General features: G+C 32.4%; 3 protein-coding genes across 3 annotated transcripts; 2 read left to right on the top strand and 1 right to left on the bottom strand.

Moving 5' to 3' along the window:
- Positions 1 to 1,030: 1,030 nt before the first annotated feature.
- On the bottom strand, positions 1,031 to 5,076 carry LOC132747456 (neo-calmodulin-like). Its single transcript, XM_060736841.1, has 6 exons — positions 4,949 to 5,076; positions 4,102 to 4,132; positions 3,425 to 3,568; positions 2,746 to 2,840; positions 1,630 to 1,777; positions 1,031 to 1,166 (listed from the first exon to the last, which is right to left on the bottom strand). Exons 1-6 carry the CDS (start codon positions 4,949 to 4,951, stop codon positions 1,138 to 1,140), a joined length of 450 nt encoding a protein of 149 aa, XP_060592824.1. The 5' UTR covers positions 4,952 to 5,076; the 3' UTR covers positions 1,031 to 1,137.
- A 128-nt stretch (positions 5,077 to 5,204) lies between these two features.
- LOC132747454 (calmodulin-A-like) lies at positions 5,205 to 7,564 on the top strand. Its single transcript, XM_060736837.1, has 5 exons — positions 5,205 to 5,388; positions 5,735 to 5,765; positions 6,222 to 6,365; positions 6,707 to 6,949; positions 7,330 to 7,564. Exons 1-5 carry the CDS (start codon positions 5,386 to 5,388, stop codon positions 7,371 to 7,373), a joined length of 465 nt encoding a protein of 154 aa, XP_060592820.1. The 5' UTR covers positions 5,205 to 5,385; the 3' UTR covers positions 7,374 to 7,564.
- Positions 7,565 to 9,729: 2,165 nt separating this feature from the next.
- On the top strand, positions 9,730 to 14,735 carry LOC132747453 (neo-calmodulin-like). The gene is made up of 6 exons (XM_060736836.1): positions 9,730 to 9,878; positions 10,438 to 10,486; positions 10,951 to 11,094; positions 13,002 to 13,095; positions 13,549 to 13,697; positions 14,475 to 14,735. The coding sequence occupies exons 1-6, from the start codon at positions 9,870 to 9,872 to the stop codon at positions 14,498 to 14,500; spliced, it is 471 nt and encodes a 156-aa protein (XP_060592819.1). The 5' UTR covers positions 9,730 to 9,869; the 3' UTR covers positions 14,501 to 14,735.
- Positions 14,736 to 18,801: the final 4,066 nt, after the last annotated feature.

The raw sequence follows: 18,801 nt of genomic DNA, 5'->3' as shown, positions 1-18,801 counted from the left end.
GATAGATACAGAGTTGTGTTTTGTTTTATTATAATTATATGTAAGCGATTTGGGTTCCTTTTTTATAGAAGAATGTTTATATATCACTACTTACAGAGGTTTTGTGTTCGGAGTAAAATGGGACTAGCTGTAATTTTATAATAAAAATTAAAAGCATAAAATATCTTCTTTTTCCTCTTACATTTGAAGAATGCACTTATTTCCTCTTTAATTTGAATCTTTTTTTATTTTTATTCAAGGACATTAAGTTCAAAGGAACTCCACTGAGGTCAAAAATAATATAATTTCCTACAAAGATCAACTTAAAAAGGAAGATATGCAAGAGATAATTAGGAAATATACTCGGAAATAAATTGAAAAAAAAAATCGTATTTTGTGCTATTCTTTGTCCGAAATTATGCACATAAGTTTCAGTCCTACATCAAATGTCAAAAAAAGTCCTGTCAGGTCAAAATACCTCGGTGAAGACCCATTATACCTCTATGATATTGGCCTGATAGTTCTGATAGCTCTTACTGCTATTGGTTAAAATCTGGTCGAGTGTTTCACAGGCAGACATAGTGCACGTACATCCCTGCCGTCTGCCTGTTTAGGTGATTAGCTAAATTCCCTTGTCCGGAACGCAGGTTTGCCAAAAATACATTTGGTATGATGGTATGTGCCTTGTCGTGCAAGGCAATATATTTCCTTTATGAGAACTGCGGGTATATATGTAGTCTTCAATGCTTGTACGAGGTTATTAACCTTTGCATGGCTTAACATGTATAATGGATTTGCCCTGGATTGAAATCGGATCTGTCAATTGTTTATTGTAAGCAAAAGGCAGTCTATAATGTCCGATCGTACTAAACGAGCTTGCAGGCCGATCTGACTTTATACTGGTAGCATAGGAAAGTCTGTTTCACCTATAGCACTTGAAATCTTAAAACTTCCGGACTCATTTTATCAACAATGTAGAGAGATAACTGTGCAACAGTCTAGACGACAACAATTGAGAGGAAAGAAAATACATGTATTATGAAACACAATATTCTATAATGTTTTTCTAATTATTTATTCACAACACAAAATACAAGAACACCGAAAGAACACCATAAATGAAGAATTTTGACCTCTGCAATGACCAGTTGTGACGTTTTAAGGTTGTATCACCATGGAGATAAACTCTGAAAAATAAAACATTTGAAAATAAAGTCAAGTCTATGGAGAAAAAAAACATTACTTTTATTACTTACTTACGTAATGCTTTGGAACTTAAATATTATCGGGGTGTTAAAATATGGTCTTTTTCTAAGAGTGGTGTTTATTCAAGAGTAAAACGTAAAGGTAAAAGCAGTGTTTTAGAAAAGAAACAATGTCTGCTCAGAGTAGTTATAGCTCAAGTTTAACAGTACAGTACTTTTACAGAATTTGTTTTATGTTCTTTTTACTACCAATGAATATTCATTGTTAATAGAGATGCCAAATTTGTAAGGTAATTTCTCACTTTATCCCATAAATGTCTTTTTCGTAATGAAACTCGTTCCTTAAAATGAATCAATTTGCACAACGTGTTATTTCTACGCCTTATAAATTTCGTAAAGGGGGTGATACAAACTGAAGTCAGTGAGTAAGAACGGTAAATCATACCAGCATAATCGACAATGCCGTCGCCGTCGGTGTCGGCTTCTTTGATCATCTCTTCTATCTCTTCGTCATTCAACACCTCGCCATACGTCGTCATAATTCGCCGTAAGTCGGCGTTAGAGATGTTGCCCGTGTTTTCTTTGTCGAAAATCTGAAACAGTAATTTGATGTTATTTACGTTGAATGGGCAAAATTAAGGGATTTTCCCACAATGCAGGTCTTAATTGATGGCCTGTCTCACTAAGCCAAATGAATTCCCCATGACGTTTTCAAACGCTTGATTTGTGAGCAACTATTGAATCCAACTTGTTTAAGGTATCAGCTACAATATGAAACATTATTGTACCAATTGTCGAGAATAAAATCACAATAATCATAAACGCGAGTACAAACCGCACATATTTAGCGCAGGATCTACACATAATAACGAACATTTGGTGCTAATGCATTCTGGGACTGTGTGCTCATGCAAAAAGGCTGGCACTGATAACGAAAAGACACCAATTACTGGAAACAATGAAATATGTATTTCCTCGCATGGCTTAACACCGGGAATGGATTTTTATGTTGCAATTCTGTTTATGAGATTGATAATGTTTTCTGCTATGCATTCTGGAAAACAAATGTTCTACTTAGTCTTCGTTAGTGTACGAATGTTCCCTATAAGTTGCTATTACGATTTTCTTCTCATTCCTATCCGTGGCTTTCATTTTACTCCAAGATGCAGTAAAATTGTAAAGTCATAAGCGTCGAGGTTCGATTTGACTTAAATCTCGAAGGTCTTGAAAATTGTGCAAATGGCATGAAATACCATATACATTGTAGTGGTAACTATACACATGAAAACCGCATTCTAGACATTTTTCTTCAAATGTTATCGATTAACAAGAAACTGCAGAAGTTGTTCTTAAAACTTGGCATTTACGATTTTTATTTATAATCTGTACATATAATTTTGCAATTTGAAATATCACCAATATCTCTTTGACAAAGTAAGTAGCCCTATGAATGTTATTAAATTTGCAACGTTCATATTTCATTTGGCATTGCAATGGGGTGACATACAATATTGAAAAACACACAAAAAACAAAAACATCTTTTTGACCTTATTATCATACCTTGAAAGCTTCGGTAAGTTCGGTCTCTGGATCGGTATCTTTGATGATTTTCGCCAGGATACTCAAAAACTCTGGAAACTCAATGGTCATGTGTCCTGAAGTATTATATACAAGATACAGGTGGTGTCAAAAGCAATATGAGCCGCGTCACGACAAAACCAAAATAATAGGTTTGCGACCAGCATGGATCCAGACCAGCCTGCGCATCCGCGCAGTCTGATCAGGATCCATGCTGTTCGCTATCAGTTTCTCTACTTGTTATAGGGTTTGTAAGCGAACAGCATGGATCCTGATCAGACTGCGCGGATCTGGATCCATGCTGGTCGCAAACCCACTATGTTGGTTTTGTCGTGACACGGCTCATATAATTTCAGGATCACTATAAAAGTGTTACTATATATGTCCGGACATTCACAATTAATGTGTAAGTTTATTATAATTTTAATGTATAAGGAGTTTGCAATATGAACTAGGCAGTATTTGTTATATAGATTGTAATATTATTTCTAAATATTTCTAAATAAATATTACTTTTTCCCATTTCAAACTCAGATCCTAATACTAAGTACTGTACTTTTATGTGAAATTGCTACATTTTTCAAATGTAGTATTTTTGAAATAAATATCACTCCTTTGAGTCCTTTCACAAATGGAAATGAAATAAGAAATAGAAACTGACCTTCAACCTCTAGATTACCGATGAGGTCATTAAGGTCAGCCTCGGTTGGATGTTGCCCCAAAGCTCTGAGGACGGTACCAAGTTCCTTTATTGATATAGAACCATCTCCTTCTTTGTCAAACAAGCTGAACGTCTCCTTGAACTCTGAAAGTTACACACCCATATGAGTCGTGTCACGACAAAACCAACATAATGGGTTTGCGACCAGCATGGATCCAGACCAGCCTGCGCATCCGCGCAGTCTAATCAGGATCCATGCTGTTTGCTATCAGTTTCACTACTTGTCATAGGTTGGTAAGCGAACAGCAAGGATCCTGATCAGACTGCGCGGATGCGCAGGCTGGTCTGGATCCATGCTGGTCGCAAACCAATTATGCTGGTTTTGTCATGACGCGGCTCATATATTTAAACAATGGAAAACATAATGTATCACTCACACAAGAAATATTCGTCTGCTTTTTCGTAAGTTTACCTGACGTGACTTCTTTGACAAATAATCTAACACCATAGTCAAACACGCTAAGACAAATCTTATATATTGCAATATAATCACTGACTTCGGAAATCTGCGATGCATCTGTGAATCACAATACATAATGTATTTAAATTCTACATTATCTGCGCGCATTGTGGCTTTTTAAATTCTTGTATTTTGAACATTAAAATTTATTGTTTACCTTCAAGCTGCTCTTCTGTAAACACGTCAGACTGTAAACAATTAAACACTGTTAAAATAGCATAGTTTTTCATATTAAGTTTAATGAAAAAAAAACATTATTATTATTATTATTATTATTATTATTATTATTATTATTATTATTATTATTATTATTATTATTATTATTATTATTATCATTATTAATTATTATTATCATTATTATTATTATCACTTTTAACGTCACACCAACACTTACATACAGCCTTCAAACTTTATTATAAACGTGCACAGACACCTGAGTAGAACCACAGACGTTCCTAATCTAGCTGAATTTCCGAATTTTAATACTAATATTTCGCCAATGTACAAGGGAAATATCTTCGTGTCTTCGCCCCTCAAAAGTCGAAGGTAAAAACTCGATAAACGAGCATATAACCGTGTATTCGTGTCTCATTTGAGGGGCTAAGACACGGACGCATGAGATGGCGGAAATCAGCCACCATACAAATGCCTTGCTTATTTGTGAATCAATATTATATCTATATAAATTATAAATATTGTTTAAAATATTTATCTACTATATTCAGCCGATAACAATCAATAACAGTTCAGATATCCTGAAAATAACTTGATTTCTGTTCTCATGAATATATTGATTGTTTTCAAACTAAGTAAATTTGTACATTTATGTTGCTTGACATTTGTCTTCCAAACTATTTTCGTGAACGGTTCTCTCCTATGTTAATCTTTATTGTCATATTTAAAGCAAATTTGCAAGAACATTTAAACTGATTTTAAAACATGAACACTTATAAATTTTAACATGACAAAACATAGTTGAAATAAAAAATAATATAAGTTCTTACCATTTTATTTTTTACATATCTCCATTAGCTTTTTAAAGTTTATAAATTCATAAACTACCCGACCATTAGTACATACTCTTTTATAGATTAGATGAAATCTTCAAAACAGTATACCCCTTATAATATTGACCCATTGTTCTAAAACAATTAATGATAGTATCAAATTTTGAAGCTTTAAAATACGGTACCAATATTAATCTATTCTGTATATAATGCGCGCTTTTGAAAAAAACATATGCCGCAATGCGGCACTGTCGCAGTTTGAATAATTTTTAATGATCATTTCAACATTTCAATATTATATTTCAGTACTATGATGTTAGGTATTTGTTTATAGATGTTACAAGTTTTAACATGGTTGTTTAACGAAGACTGTGCATTAGGATAACATACATATTCATTTATAAATTCATTTTATGTAATCAGTAAGAAGAAATATGGTAAGCTTTTTGACGTTTGTTTTCGATATTGTTAGATATTTTAAGTATTTTTTATATTATATTACTTTTTTCTGTTGTTGTTTACCAGTCGAGGTGTAAATGGTAATTTTATTGCATATTCATAGATATTGCATTATGAACTTTCCATTTCTTGTTCTTGTTTTTTTATTAGTAGTTAGATATAAAATAGAACACCAAACTGTATAAAATCCATCGAATCTAGAGGCGTTTATATAAAGGCTAGCCTGGCTCTATTCCCTGATTTGGAAAGATAACGCAGAGTTTGATTACAAAAACTAAACAAAGTGCATATACGTCATTTCCCTTTTATTTATTTCATTTACAGGAAACACAATTAACAGATGAACAAATTGCAGGTAATGGAAATTAATATGTAGATTTGATGATGGCTGTTATTTTATCTCTAAATTAATAGATTAACATCCATATATAGCATTTATCGTCTGGTCCTATCTCACAATAGATTGTTTACTAAAAAGCCATTCTTTTAAAGTCACAAACTTTATTGTTTTAAAATACATAATTCATTGCCAACAAGTTAAAGGTTTTTATTCATCTTGTTTTCAAACAAATATTTTTATAAATTGACCTGTGTTCTTTTTTGTAGATTTTCTCTATTGTAATTTTTTTAGACTTTTAATTATGGAGATAAAACATTAATTTCCAGCAAGAGATGTTTTTCACATGGTTTGTATGTGGAAGTCGCCTGCAGCAAAGGTTTGATTTCTCATAAAATATTGCATATTGTTTAAACAAAGGGTATGCATGTACTAGTATACATTGTATTAACAAATAAGGTGAATATTTTGCAGAGTTTAAAGAGGCGTTTAGTTTGTTTGATAAAGATGGCGATGGTACCATAACATCAACAGAGCTAGGCACTGTGATGAGGTCACTGGGGTCAAACCCAACCGAGGCTCAACTACAGGATATGATCAATGAAGTTGATGCAGACGGTAAGAGGTCTTTGACATTCCAACATATATGTATATATGTTTAACATAGAAAGATTCCTTCATAATTATTAATTACTATCCCAAATCTTTTCATCGGGCTATAACAAAACAGTACTTAACATTTTGCATTCCGGTAATTTCTTTGTTGCACTGAACGTAAGGTTACATGCTATAATAGGAAATAGAATCCGTGTCTCTGTGTCCATGTCTTATTTCACTATGATTTCTTTCAAGTTAATTGGTTTGACAATTATAACATGAGTGTTAAAATTATGTTTATTTATAAGACGGAGAAAGAATGAATTGCATATCCGGAAGTAAACCTGATCAGTTTGTTACAGGAAGCGGAACTGTTGAATTCCCAGAATTCTTAACTATGATGGTGCGACACATGCGTGATAATGATTCGGATGAAGATTTAAAAGCAGCATTTAGAGTTTTTGACAAAGACGGTTCAGGAAAAATAAGTGCCGGAGAATTACGTCACGTGATGACAAATCTCGGAGAAAAACTCACAGATGAGGAAGTGGACGAGATGATGCGAGAAGCAGATGTTAACAATGATGGTGAAATAGATTATGATGGTAAGTGTTAAGTTATAATTTTATGTTATATTCATTTACGATTTGACATCTTGGAACCGTAAGTGCCTGAAATAATGTACCACCAGTTAAGCATGACTATTATGTTTGACTGTTTGGTGGTACGTAAACATTAACCAAAAAAAAAATATATATATATATAATGGAAACATTAAGCTCAATACGTTAGCATGATTATGGCACTTTACTTTTGATATTCATTTAGACTATAAGTGGCCGACTTGATATAAATTTTAGAAATAAAACAAACAAAAAACCGGTCTTACACTAAACATGTAGTCTACATATACGTAGTAACTAGTAGTAACTAGCTATTTTTTTACCACTGTGTTTTATTTTTATTTTTTCTTATTTGTTTCCAGAATTTGTAAACATGATGTTAGCGTCAAGTGGTGTTAGAAGATAGTTTGGTAGGATATTAATTAACGATAAAAGCGAAGGATACTTACACATTTCCATGTTTCCGAATATGTGCTGTAACAGCAATTGATGGCCTCTGTCTTCAAATGTCTTTCATTATTTTACAATCCCATTATATCATACATTTTGATATTTATGAACACTATTGTCATGATCAGTAAACTATTAAAAAAAGTTCGTTTTTTGTTGTTTCTTTGACCTTTGTTTCTTTTATTGCATCACAGCGGCAACGTTTGTTTGTCGTGTTAAAATATATTTACATACATGTATTTTGTTACTTATTTGTTTATTAGTTTATACTGCTTTATTTTAGTTCGATATTGAAAGCTATAAGCTTATTGAATTTGTCAATTGAAAAAGCGAAACATAATTTGTTATTCTAAATTATATGATTTGTCAATTTATTTATAGGTTAACAAAATTGGAGAAGTTTTTTTTTAAATAAACCTGAATTTATTTATTTAGCTACTTGCTATGTCATGTACGCATAAAGTACATTATTGCCATTTATAAGGATTTTGTCAATTTATTTATAGGTTAACAAAATTGGAAATTTTTTATAAAAAAACCTGAATTTATTTATTTAGCTACTTGCTATGTCATGTACGCATAAAGTAGATTATTGCCATTTTAAAAGGATAAATATTAAAACATAAAATATACATTAAATATGAATTAAATATATCTAGATCCTTCAAATTGCTCCGATTACATGTATTTTAAATCATTCATTTATCATTTGCATAAGTGTTTACCTCTTTATGCCTGCCTAAAAGTGCTTGTCATATACGTGCTTGCCTCATAGGTACCTGTCTCTAAACCCATTGTTGATTTTGGGTTCAAGTCCTGTTTGAGAAAGAACCATGTTTGCTTATAGGACTCGGAACTGGTTAGTTTCAGTTATCTGAATAGAAAGTATTTAATATAAGTTACAATAATTAAGAAGCCATCAAATACACTGTAATTCACTGACCACGATTTAAGTAAATTGTCATACTATACACCGGATATGGAAATGAGACATCAAAGTAAAATTGTATCATAGTTTGGGGACCTTTCTGTTGAAAATGTGTCAGAGTTAAATCGTATACATATACATGCACAGTGCCTTAACAGGAGTGCAGGTATTAGTTACCCGCACTCCAGAGCATGTCCATTGATTGGCTCATTTTTGCTGGGGTTTACTTATTTTGACGGAAGAGAAAGGGAAAGCGACAAAAATATCATATTCAGATGCTCGTTCATTGGTTACTTTTTCCCGGGGTTTCATATTGTGACATGACTATGATACAAAAGAGAAAGAACATCAAAACACTCGGCAATCTGATTAATACTCGGGGGCTACGCCCCCTCGTACAAATCAGATAGCCTCGTGTTTCGATGCTCTTTCTATTACTAATAATTTGGACAGTCAGCAGTTCGAGAGATTGGAGATAAACTGTAAAGCTTGTAAACTGGGTGTTTTGAATAGAAAAAGTGCCTAAATAATACAAAACATAAATTCTTACTTATGTAAAAGTTTCCAAATTAACATAAAGGTTAGAAATTTTAAAATGGTTGCTCTAAAATGGCAGTACAATGTACTTATGTCGTAGATGTATAAACCTGTTAAACCCCTGCGCAATAATTATAGCAAACAAAGGCCCGTTAACCTAAAAAAAGTGGAGTTATTGTTATGTCTTTAATCATCATTATTTTCGGTGCATTATTACAGATTTCAAACAATTATATAGCTGAACCTTCATTTACTTCTTTTGCATTGTGGCATTTAGTAATAGAAAGAGCATCGAACCACGAGGCTATCTGATTTGTACGAGGGGGCGTAGCCCCCGAGTATTAATCAGATTGCCGAGTGTTTTGATGTTCTTTCTCTTTTGTATCATAGTCAAACATAAAAACACGTTCCCTGTTGTCACAATATGAAACCCCGGGAAAAAGTAACCAATGAACGAGCATCTGAATATGATATTTCTGTCGCTTTCCCTAATAAGTAAAACCCAGCAAAAATGAGCCAATCAACGGGCATGCTCTGGAGTGCGGGTAACTAATACCTGCACTCCAGTTAACGCACTGTGCATGTATATGTATACGATTTAACTCTGACACATTTTCAACAGAAAGGTCCCCAAACTATGATACAAGTATAATACAGTTTAGCATTTTTTTGTATGAAGTAAAAATACCACAATTTGTGCGTTTAAGAGATATATATGGTATTTCACAGGGGTAAACAATGATATTCCTTATATCCATATTATATACCGTAGGTTTAATACATATTTTTTACCCCTTCTATTGACTAAAATGTAATATGATACCAACGCGTCTGTTAATATTGATGATTAATCTATATCAATAGATGATTATAATTAACGCCTTAACCTGAAAAACAATGCGGATTTAGTAAAGTCGAGTACACAATATCTTACAAACATTAAATATCATATAAACATTATCAGACTTCTGTTCAACTGAAACAATCATGTCTATGGTATGTGTTTATCTTTTGCTTGTATTTCTAAAAGAAAAAAATATTTTAAAAATATGAAAAAGATTATTTAGTATTAATTGTAATTTATCAATATCTTAGTCATGTCAGCGAAATATATTATGCTCATCTTTGAGTGAAATATTTTAAGCGCAGAAATTTATTGAAATCTATAAAATTCTTACTGAATATGTGTTATTTGAATAAAATAGTGTACATTTGAATAAAATAGTGTACAAACTATGAATGGGAATCTATGATCCTTACCACGGGTCAAGTAAAGGTGGTCCTTTCTTAAAAAACTGCCAGTTTTTTTAATGACACTGTATATTCATATTGTGACCATCTATATTGTGTATGATTAAAGTCTAACGTATCTACTTTGTGTGAAGTCAAAACATGTTTATTTCATGTTTACAAAGAGACTGTGTAGCAATTATCAATATTTTCAAATATCAAATTTTAGCATAGTATATCTTTAACTGTTTTTCTTTTATTGATTTATTGCTGGGTATAAGACAAAAAGAGTACTTTATGATTATTTTCTCTTCAATGATTTTAGTACGAAGTTGGAGCCGGAGATCTTCATCTGTCGCAGGAAGAGGTCGAAGGTAAAGATTGCTTTAAAATTTTCTAATTACCGACTGTAATATTTTATTCTCAACTTCAAAGCAAAAACGTTTTAAAGTATAAATCTTAAAGTGTCATTTTGCTCTGGACAAAACGTATCCGTATACAAGTACAGTGATCGCTCTTTGGCTATTTTCTTCCGATGGCAAGACAACATGCAACTCAATTATAGCCTTTAGAAATGTATGTTTAACTTGAAGCTCCCAAAGAGAAACAAGTCAAAACTTATTACCTATTACCGTCGACAATCAGGCTAAATTGCTATAAAACATCTATATTATGCATGGTCAATAAGTTTATATCTATTAACATTATTAAAAGTAAGACTGTGAAATACATTGTACCTGATCATAAAAAAGTAATACATAGATACCTTTTAACATTATGAAAAGCCAAGTTATCAATCGTTGTTTCCCTTTTTGTATCGCCATTTGCTTTTTTGCAGACTTTCAGGAAGCGTTTGGTCTGTTCGACCGCGAGGGTCTTGGTAGTATTACAGTAGATGACTTGAAGGTTGTGTTACGTTCTCTAGGCAAAAATCCATCAGATGAGGAACTTAGGGACATGATCCGTGAGGTAGATGATGACGGTATGTGATCAAGGGCTTAAATGAGTATTTTTTCGAAGTACTGTTATAGTTATTGTTCCATTTTGTTGCCGTTTATGCAACAGACAATTGAACACCCGTTCAAAAAGTGGGACATAGGGAGATAACGGCAAGGTTGAGCCTACATTTGACATTTCGTCTGTCATTGTCGGTTCAATGCCGAGGTTTTGTTTTGGTGCCAAAAAGCGAATTTTGGTGTGTCCAGCTCGGAGGATGTTAGCATTTAGAGAAATTTTATTATCTGCTTTCACCGCAAGATGGGCCTTTACCAGTGGTTTGAAGATTTCAAAGTCAAAGACCATGTTTCCCCTTTGAGAAGTGGGTTGCATTTGACTTATGTATTTATGTTATAAACATAATGTGACATTTTATACTTGGAAACAAAACAAAAATATGATTTATAAAAATTACCAATGTTAACATGGGTAATGTGATTTCATCTCTACATTTGCAATAAATTAACCTAAATTAGGCGAGAATAAGATAATCTGATGATGATTTAAATAAGAAAATGTATGATAAAATTTGCTATTTAATTTTCGCTAAAAGAAAATGGCTAAGGAGCTTACTTCATAAAGAGGTTGAGGTTGAACATTTAATGCTTTTCTTAAAATATTATCCAAAAAAGAATTTTCTATCACGCGAAGGATGCATGTTTTAATTCTTTTTTCCTGCAAATCCATTTTCTGGGACATTTACTATTTAAATGACAGCTCGTTTTCAATGACAACATTTGATAAGTTAATGGCCATTAATTGAAGGTCAATACATGGACCATTGTTGCCGTGTACATTTTTGTAACAAATATCTTCCAAAAGGATTATCTAATTGTTAAAAACTGAATCTCATGTCACATCAAATTATTTTTTCATATTTCAACCGTAAAATATAAGACTATATATGTATTACTAATACTGACCTAGTAATCTAGGTCAGGATTATCTTTTGAAAGGTCAATCTTGATCTAATACCAATTTATCAAATAGTTCATCGAAGCATGTTTATTAATCTTAACATAGTTTGCTCATTGGTAATGTTCTTGTTGTAAAGGAGTAAACATATTTACTAAAAAATTGTTATTCTGGCAGATGAAATGACATAACATGTTTACGTTGATCATGTTTATTTTCATAAATGACTTCCAATTAAAGAATGGCCCAGCCTATTTTGAATTTATTCGACAAATATCTCCATCATTAGGATAAAGAAATAAAATCATTGAAAACTGCACATTTCAACTGATCAATTCTTACCTTTTTCATCTCTCCTTTTTTATTCTCTTTTACATCTAATGATTTTGTTTATGGTTTTCCTTTTTCGCTCCGTGTGTTTGAATAGATTATTTTTACCTAAAAGTCTTTATTCTGGGTTGAATGTTACAGTTCCTTGTCTGTGAAGAGCTAAATCTAATGTTGCAAGAATTTGTTGTCCAACCCATTTACTCATCATAATGTTTGACATGTTATTTGATGCAATGAAATGTTTTACTAAACTTGTCTGTATAATTAGGTCATACACGAGATGTACTCTAGGAAAGTATTATGAAACGAGTTTTGTGAAACATTGAAAGCGAGCAATGATATGCAATAAGTATAGTGTGTACAGTGTCAAGTTATACGAGAGCAAAAATCATCCGATCTGTAGGGAGAGCACAAGGACAGTGGACTTCAGATTTGCAAGTTCAAGTCTTGACTGCACCGTATGCTTTATTCGAAGTCTGTAATAATTAGAGCAAAAAGATTTTCCTGGTCGCTAATTATTGATAAAATGTAGGTAGACGCTCGCTGGTATATACATTGTCATGACTTGAGTACCTTAAAATCTGTCCCCACTAAAATTAAAACAAACGAATAAACGGGTCATAAAACTAAAGTAATTATATCTTACAGAAAGTGGAACAATAGAGTTTCCTGAGTTCTTGACAATGATGGTAAGAAAAGTAAAGGCACCAGAAACGCAGAAAGAACTTATTGACGCATTCAGGTATTTAAAGATTAACTTTAAAATGTAACAATCACACTTTACTATATCGAATGTGTTCAAAAATTGCCGACTGCAAGTGTCCGACAGTTTTAAGAAATATTGAACAATAAACATGTGCCCGAGAGTGCAAGACTATATAAAATAATTAATTATATATGCTCCTTAATCTTGTTTCAGAAGGTCAAATAAATGTATGTTTTCTCATGCGTTCGATGGCTGTTTTTGTATAAGTACGAGTATATACTGAATAAGTTTCCAAAAGTGTTAGCTTCCGAGGGAACACTCTCTTTCCAGATTTTTGAACATAAAAAGTCAATAAATTTATATGTACTTTTATTTATAGTTTTTTCCCTAAAATTGTACATAGATTTGCGTTTTAAGAAAGGGTGTTACTGTAATGTAATAATTCCATGTGTGTTCAACACTGGTTATGTATATAAAAATGTTTTTCAGAGTGTTTGACTATGATAATAACGGATTTGTGAGTACACTTCAGTTGCGACATGTACTAACAAGTCTTGGGGAAAAACTGAACATGAAAGAAATCGAGGAATTAATCCGACAAGGGGATAGACTCGGGCGAGGACAAATCAATTATGTTGGTAAGCTAAGGAAAGCATTGTGCTCCATTTCGAATGTTACATCTTAAATCACTTGCTATTAGTATTTTGCCAATAAGTAGAATATTGGTAGTAAAAAGGTGAAACAAATCTGCTGGTATTGAATTACGATAATATGCATCACAATAATATGCATTAGCTATAAAGACCTTAAGCTGAACTCAAAAGAGCACACATATGCTTGAATATGTGGTATTATTCAACCTTCGCTTTTGAAACTGACATGATTATGTTATATTGAAACAAGTTCAAATAGCAACATACCATGTTTCTAAACTTTCCGAAGATTTAGATACATTACATGTAATTCATATCATTTTTATTTCAAGTGGTGAAATAGATTTACAATTGTTGGATTTATGAAACTAGAAATTTCTACTCTTGTAAATTTTGTCTGTCTTGAATCGGAGTTTTTGCAAATAAAAATGCGAATTTTGAAATTAAAACTGGATGCCTTCCATTTTGGAATGGCCAATACATGATAAATATAAAAAAAACACCCAGTTAAGAGACTAATGTTGATAATAGTACTGGCAAATTGAATTTGCGGGGAAATCTTTATTCTTACAGGAAAACAAAAGCACATGTATGATATTGTTTTTTACAACAGTAAATTACATGCATGTAGTAAAACATGTACGTGTACTCATAGCAATGGCTATTATAATACAAGTTCTTCAGAATAACAAACATAGCTGACGGATTTTTGTTTTCAGTTTAAATACAAAGATATCAAATCATTTTTATTGTTTGTTTCAGAATTTGTCAAAAAGATGTCAAGATGAGGACTTTTTAGCCAAACTTCAAAAGAATGGAAATGGAATGAAAGAAAACCAAACATCATGTTTTCATTTAATGAACGCTTAAATTTATACAAAGAAGTGCATACATGTTGTTCATGACAATGGAACAATAAATAAGTGTTGTGAACCATGTGATTTTCAACGAATTTATACAAATACTTGTATATCTGTAATATGTAAATTAATGATTAAAAGCAATATTTAATTTGCAAGTTTCCATACTGTTTTCGAGTCACTCACTGTCCTGTTTAAATATAACATCTAAATCCAACTCCTCTTTGCTGCCATGGATATTCTGTCCAGGCTTCCTGAGATATCTACATGCCTCTAAATCTTCTACAGATTTCGAATATTCCAAATCTGAAACATCTTCACTCGAAGACATTGAAGCAGTTACGAGTTTGTCAAACAAACTTTGTCTTCTCGCCGTCAAATTGAATTTATCTATGCTTACTCTCTTGTTTAAGAGTTTTCGTATGATGGGTGACCCGGAATAGTCAACTGTCATGCTCCGTCTACGGAACGTCTGCGGTAAAGATAATTGGTCATCTACGTTATCTTGTCGGATGGAGGCAACTGTCATGCTCCGTCTACGGAAAGTTTCTGGAGAATTTGCAGATACCGGTAACTGATTATCAGATATAATCATTGATTTTGCCCTCTGAAACTTTTTATCAATTTTTGGAAATGCTGTCCGTCTTTCAATTTCTTCATGAACACTTTTGTCGTCGGTAAGGTCAAATGTTACATTTAACCCTTTGTCTGTTGCTTTAGCAATATTTTCGTTGCTATGATCAGATATTAGTACACATGGTATTGATTTGCCTAACTCATTTTTGTTCTTTTGTTCATCTGCATTTTGAGTGTTATTATATTTTGTGGACGTTTCAATGCATTTTGATTCATTGACGTCACATTGTGGTTTATTTTCCAGTACTGGGCTTGATCTTTTGTTTCCTAGATTTAATTTCGTCCTGAAACAGTAACTTGGCATAGTTGAAGAACGCCGGCGGAAGTCTGGAAGATGGAAATCATCTGTGTCCAAGTTGGACTTTTGTTCGCTTAGATCAGTAGATTTAGATAGCGTTGTTTGACTTCTGCATAATTGTAAACCGTTTGGCATCCTGTCTGGAAGAGCACTTATTTTCCTTTGCATCGAATTTTTGTCTGCATTTGAATTACTGTCCTTGTTTTTCCGCCGGAATGACACTGCTGCCTCGTCACTTTGTAAAACTTCTGTTTTATAAACATCGACCTTCTCTTTTGTTAAATCTGTCAAATTATTCCAAGACTTTAGTGAGCATGGAGAGTTTTTACAAACAATGAAAGACGGTTTGTGTGAAGCTTTGGGTGTAGCATTTCTGGTATAGTGTCCTTCGGGCATGTGCCGCTTTGAGTTCAATTTGTGAAATTTCGAAAATTTTGCTTTGAATAAATCTCTATCCCTCGACAGCTCCTTCAGCTTTGCTTTTTTCATATCGTCCATTAATCTCAGGTCATTGTTCAACAAGAGGTTGTCGTGAACGTGCCTCTTAAACATAACTTCATAATCATGCAGCTCCGCAGACGACATTGTTCCTAGCATTCCAGAAACTAAGATATTATCAAAATCTGTTTCTCAAATACTGCAGATAATAATAATAATTTATTTTTATAATATAAATTCACAAATTAATCAAAATGATTTTTTTGTACTTTCACAAGGGAATACGAGATCAAACTTTAATTTGATAAAACCGTTTCCTCACACAGTTAATTTCAAAATGAAAATGAAAGTGTTTGCTCCTGAAAGGTATATAAACTGCTCGGGTGAAAACAGATCAACTTAAATCATAATCTGTTATCTTTAATCCGTTTCTCACTGCAAATTACGACCTTAACATATTGTTTGTCATATTAAAAGATTAACATTATTAATCGCAAGTCATTTTACAGCGGCAAAAATATATCATGCTTAAATTTTACTTTTTGCAATGGGCAGTAATTAGGTCTACTTTCTTGTTTGTCTTACATTACAAGGAGTTGAACAATATTATGTTATACATTCGTAAACATAAACAAGTAAATAACATAAATACAAAGCACAAACAAGAGCATTGTGATATCATTAGATGGAGGTTAATCTTGGATATATATGTATTATTAAGTTTAACATCGTTAATTGAAAGGCCGGCCGCTTGGCAAAATAGTGACGGTATCGGGTTTGCAATACAGGAGTAACGGGTTTGATCCTAGGGCAGGCCGAAGTTTCTCCGGGACAATTTATTTAAAAAATGGGTCGAATGGTCATTTGTCACATCTGATTCAAAAACTATGTGTGATTAATAGTCACTTGCGGAGAAATAACTGGTAACTTTGCCAGGAAAGTCGGTAAGGTGGATCGACCGCAAATATATGACAATCGTCGAAACCAAACAAACATTTTAATAGACTTACTCCGGACTATCGTACTTTTGACTCTTAAATAGATTAAACCGGAAACCAAATTGCTAGTCACGTGACACTTAATTAAAAATCCCAAATAGTCTAGCTCTCCTCACAAAAATCTCCATCGGGAGTGTTGACAACGATGCTTCAGTTGCACGTGAGCAACCTGGACCAGACTAGGTTGGTTTATGAAAGGTTACATAAAATTGGAACGTAATGTATTGAAAGTTTTTCAAACCTCACACCTATTAAAAACAAAAACAATCTGATTGAAATCAGCCCTAATTAACCCTGCAGGAAATAACGTACTCAAGTCAGATTGAAACAAACGCACCTGCAACTGAAGTGGTTCAATGGCCTTGCTTTAAAGTCTCTACTGTAAACAATATTGTTAGATAAACTTTAATATTTCTGGATTAAATTTTAAGAGTGCAAAAAAATCCCATTAGTAATAACACTTGTAAATGACGTAAAAGTTTATATCCCTGGGTGGAGTGTTTATGGTTAAATGTAATGAGTGTTGAGTATTTAGCGGTTTTACTTTATGACGAAAATCTTAAAAATAAACGACGTATTTCGCTACAACAATGAAGTTATTTACATTACAACACAATATGAAATTTCTTATTGTTCACCCACGGATTTATATTACATAAATCCGTGGTTCACCTTAGCAACAATAAATAGTAACAATATAAGCTAATTGCTCAGAAGCGCAGAAGGTAAAGGTACAGCTATAAAAAAAATTAATTAGGTACATGTACCTCAATAGCGAAACAAACTTGTTTCACTACAATATGACCAACATTTTTCTTTTTATCACCAGTCGGAAAAACAAGGCGACATGAAAATTCGATCCTCCGGGAAACCACATTTTACTGGGCACCGTTTAAAGGGACTCCACTGAGGATTTTTTGACATGACGGGACTGGAAATAATTTTTTGAGATTATTACTCCATTTGATGTAAATCTATACTAGTAACTTATTGGCAAAACTTCAGTTCATTAGCTGGCTTCGTTTTTCCAGAATAATTATTATAATAGTGAAAATGACATAAAATTGAAAAGCGTTTAAACGCTTTTCACTCAAATCTGACTGAGAATGGCACAAACATACGATTTTCAATGCATTTCTTGTATATCTCTTAATTATATTTTATTGATATTTTTGTTGTAAGTGCTCATGTTGATCTAAGTGAAAAATTAAAATTATATAGTTTAAGCCTTATAAACCTCAGTGGAGTTCCTTTAATATTATCAACGAAAACATTTCAAAAATTTGTAATTTAGCATTTTTTTCTATAAAAATCCACAGCAGATTGATTTTAAGATCAGCATGTTCGAGACTAATACGGTTGATTGCAATTTTTCAGTGTTCAATAACTTACCCAAACATGTTTTTTTTTTAATTATTTTTTATATTTTAATTATAATATAGAAACTTTTAAAAATGTAGATCTGCTTTAAAAGTTCAATTTATAGTTGTTTTTATCTCGGAGATCATTGAAAGAATTAAACTGGTTTAAGACAACATTTGAACTTGTAAATGGCATTGTATTAGAATTAAGGCAAAAACCAGTTTAATCGCGTGCTTCAGAGCAAACACTCCTTATAAGCCGTTTTGAAAAAATTTCATATTTCAACATCTATTATAGATGTTGAAATATGAAATGTTTTCAAAACAGTTTATATTCAGTTTTTTATATATATTATATATGATCAGTACATGTGCTGGGATTGACAAATATGCATTTTATTTGGATTTTAAAGGCGTTTTGAGCTCCAAACCCCATATGTCTGTGATTCAAAGTATCTGCTCTTGAATTTTTGTTGTTGTTTTTTTCTTGTTATTTCA

Source organism: Ruditapes philippinarum, unplaced genomic scaffold (genome assembly GCF_026571515.1).
Source record: "Ruditapes philippinarum isolate M1 unplaced genomic scaffold, ASM2657151v2 ctg4194_1_1_1_1, whole genome shotgun sequence".
Taxonomy (NCBI): Eukaryota; Metazoa; Mollusca; class Bivalvia; order Venerida; family Veneridae; genus Ruditapes; species Ruditapes philippinarum.
Note: the sequence above shows the minus strand (reverse complement) of the source record. Positions and strands in the feature narration are given on the sequence as shown.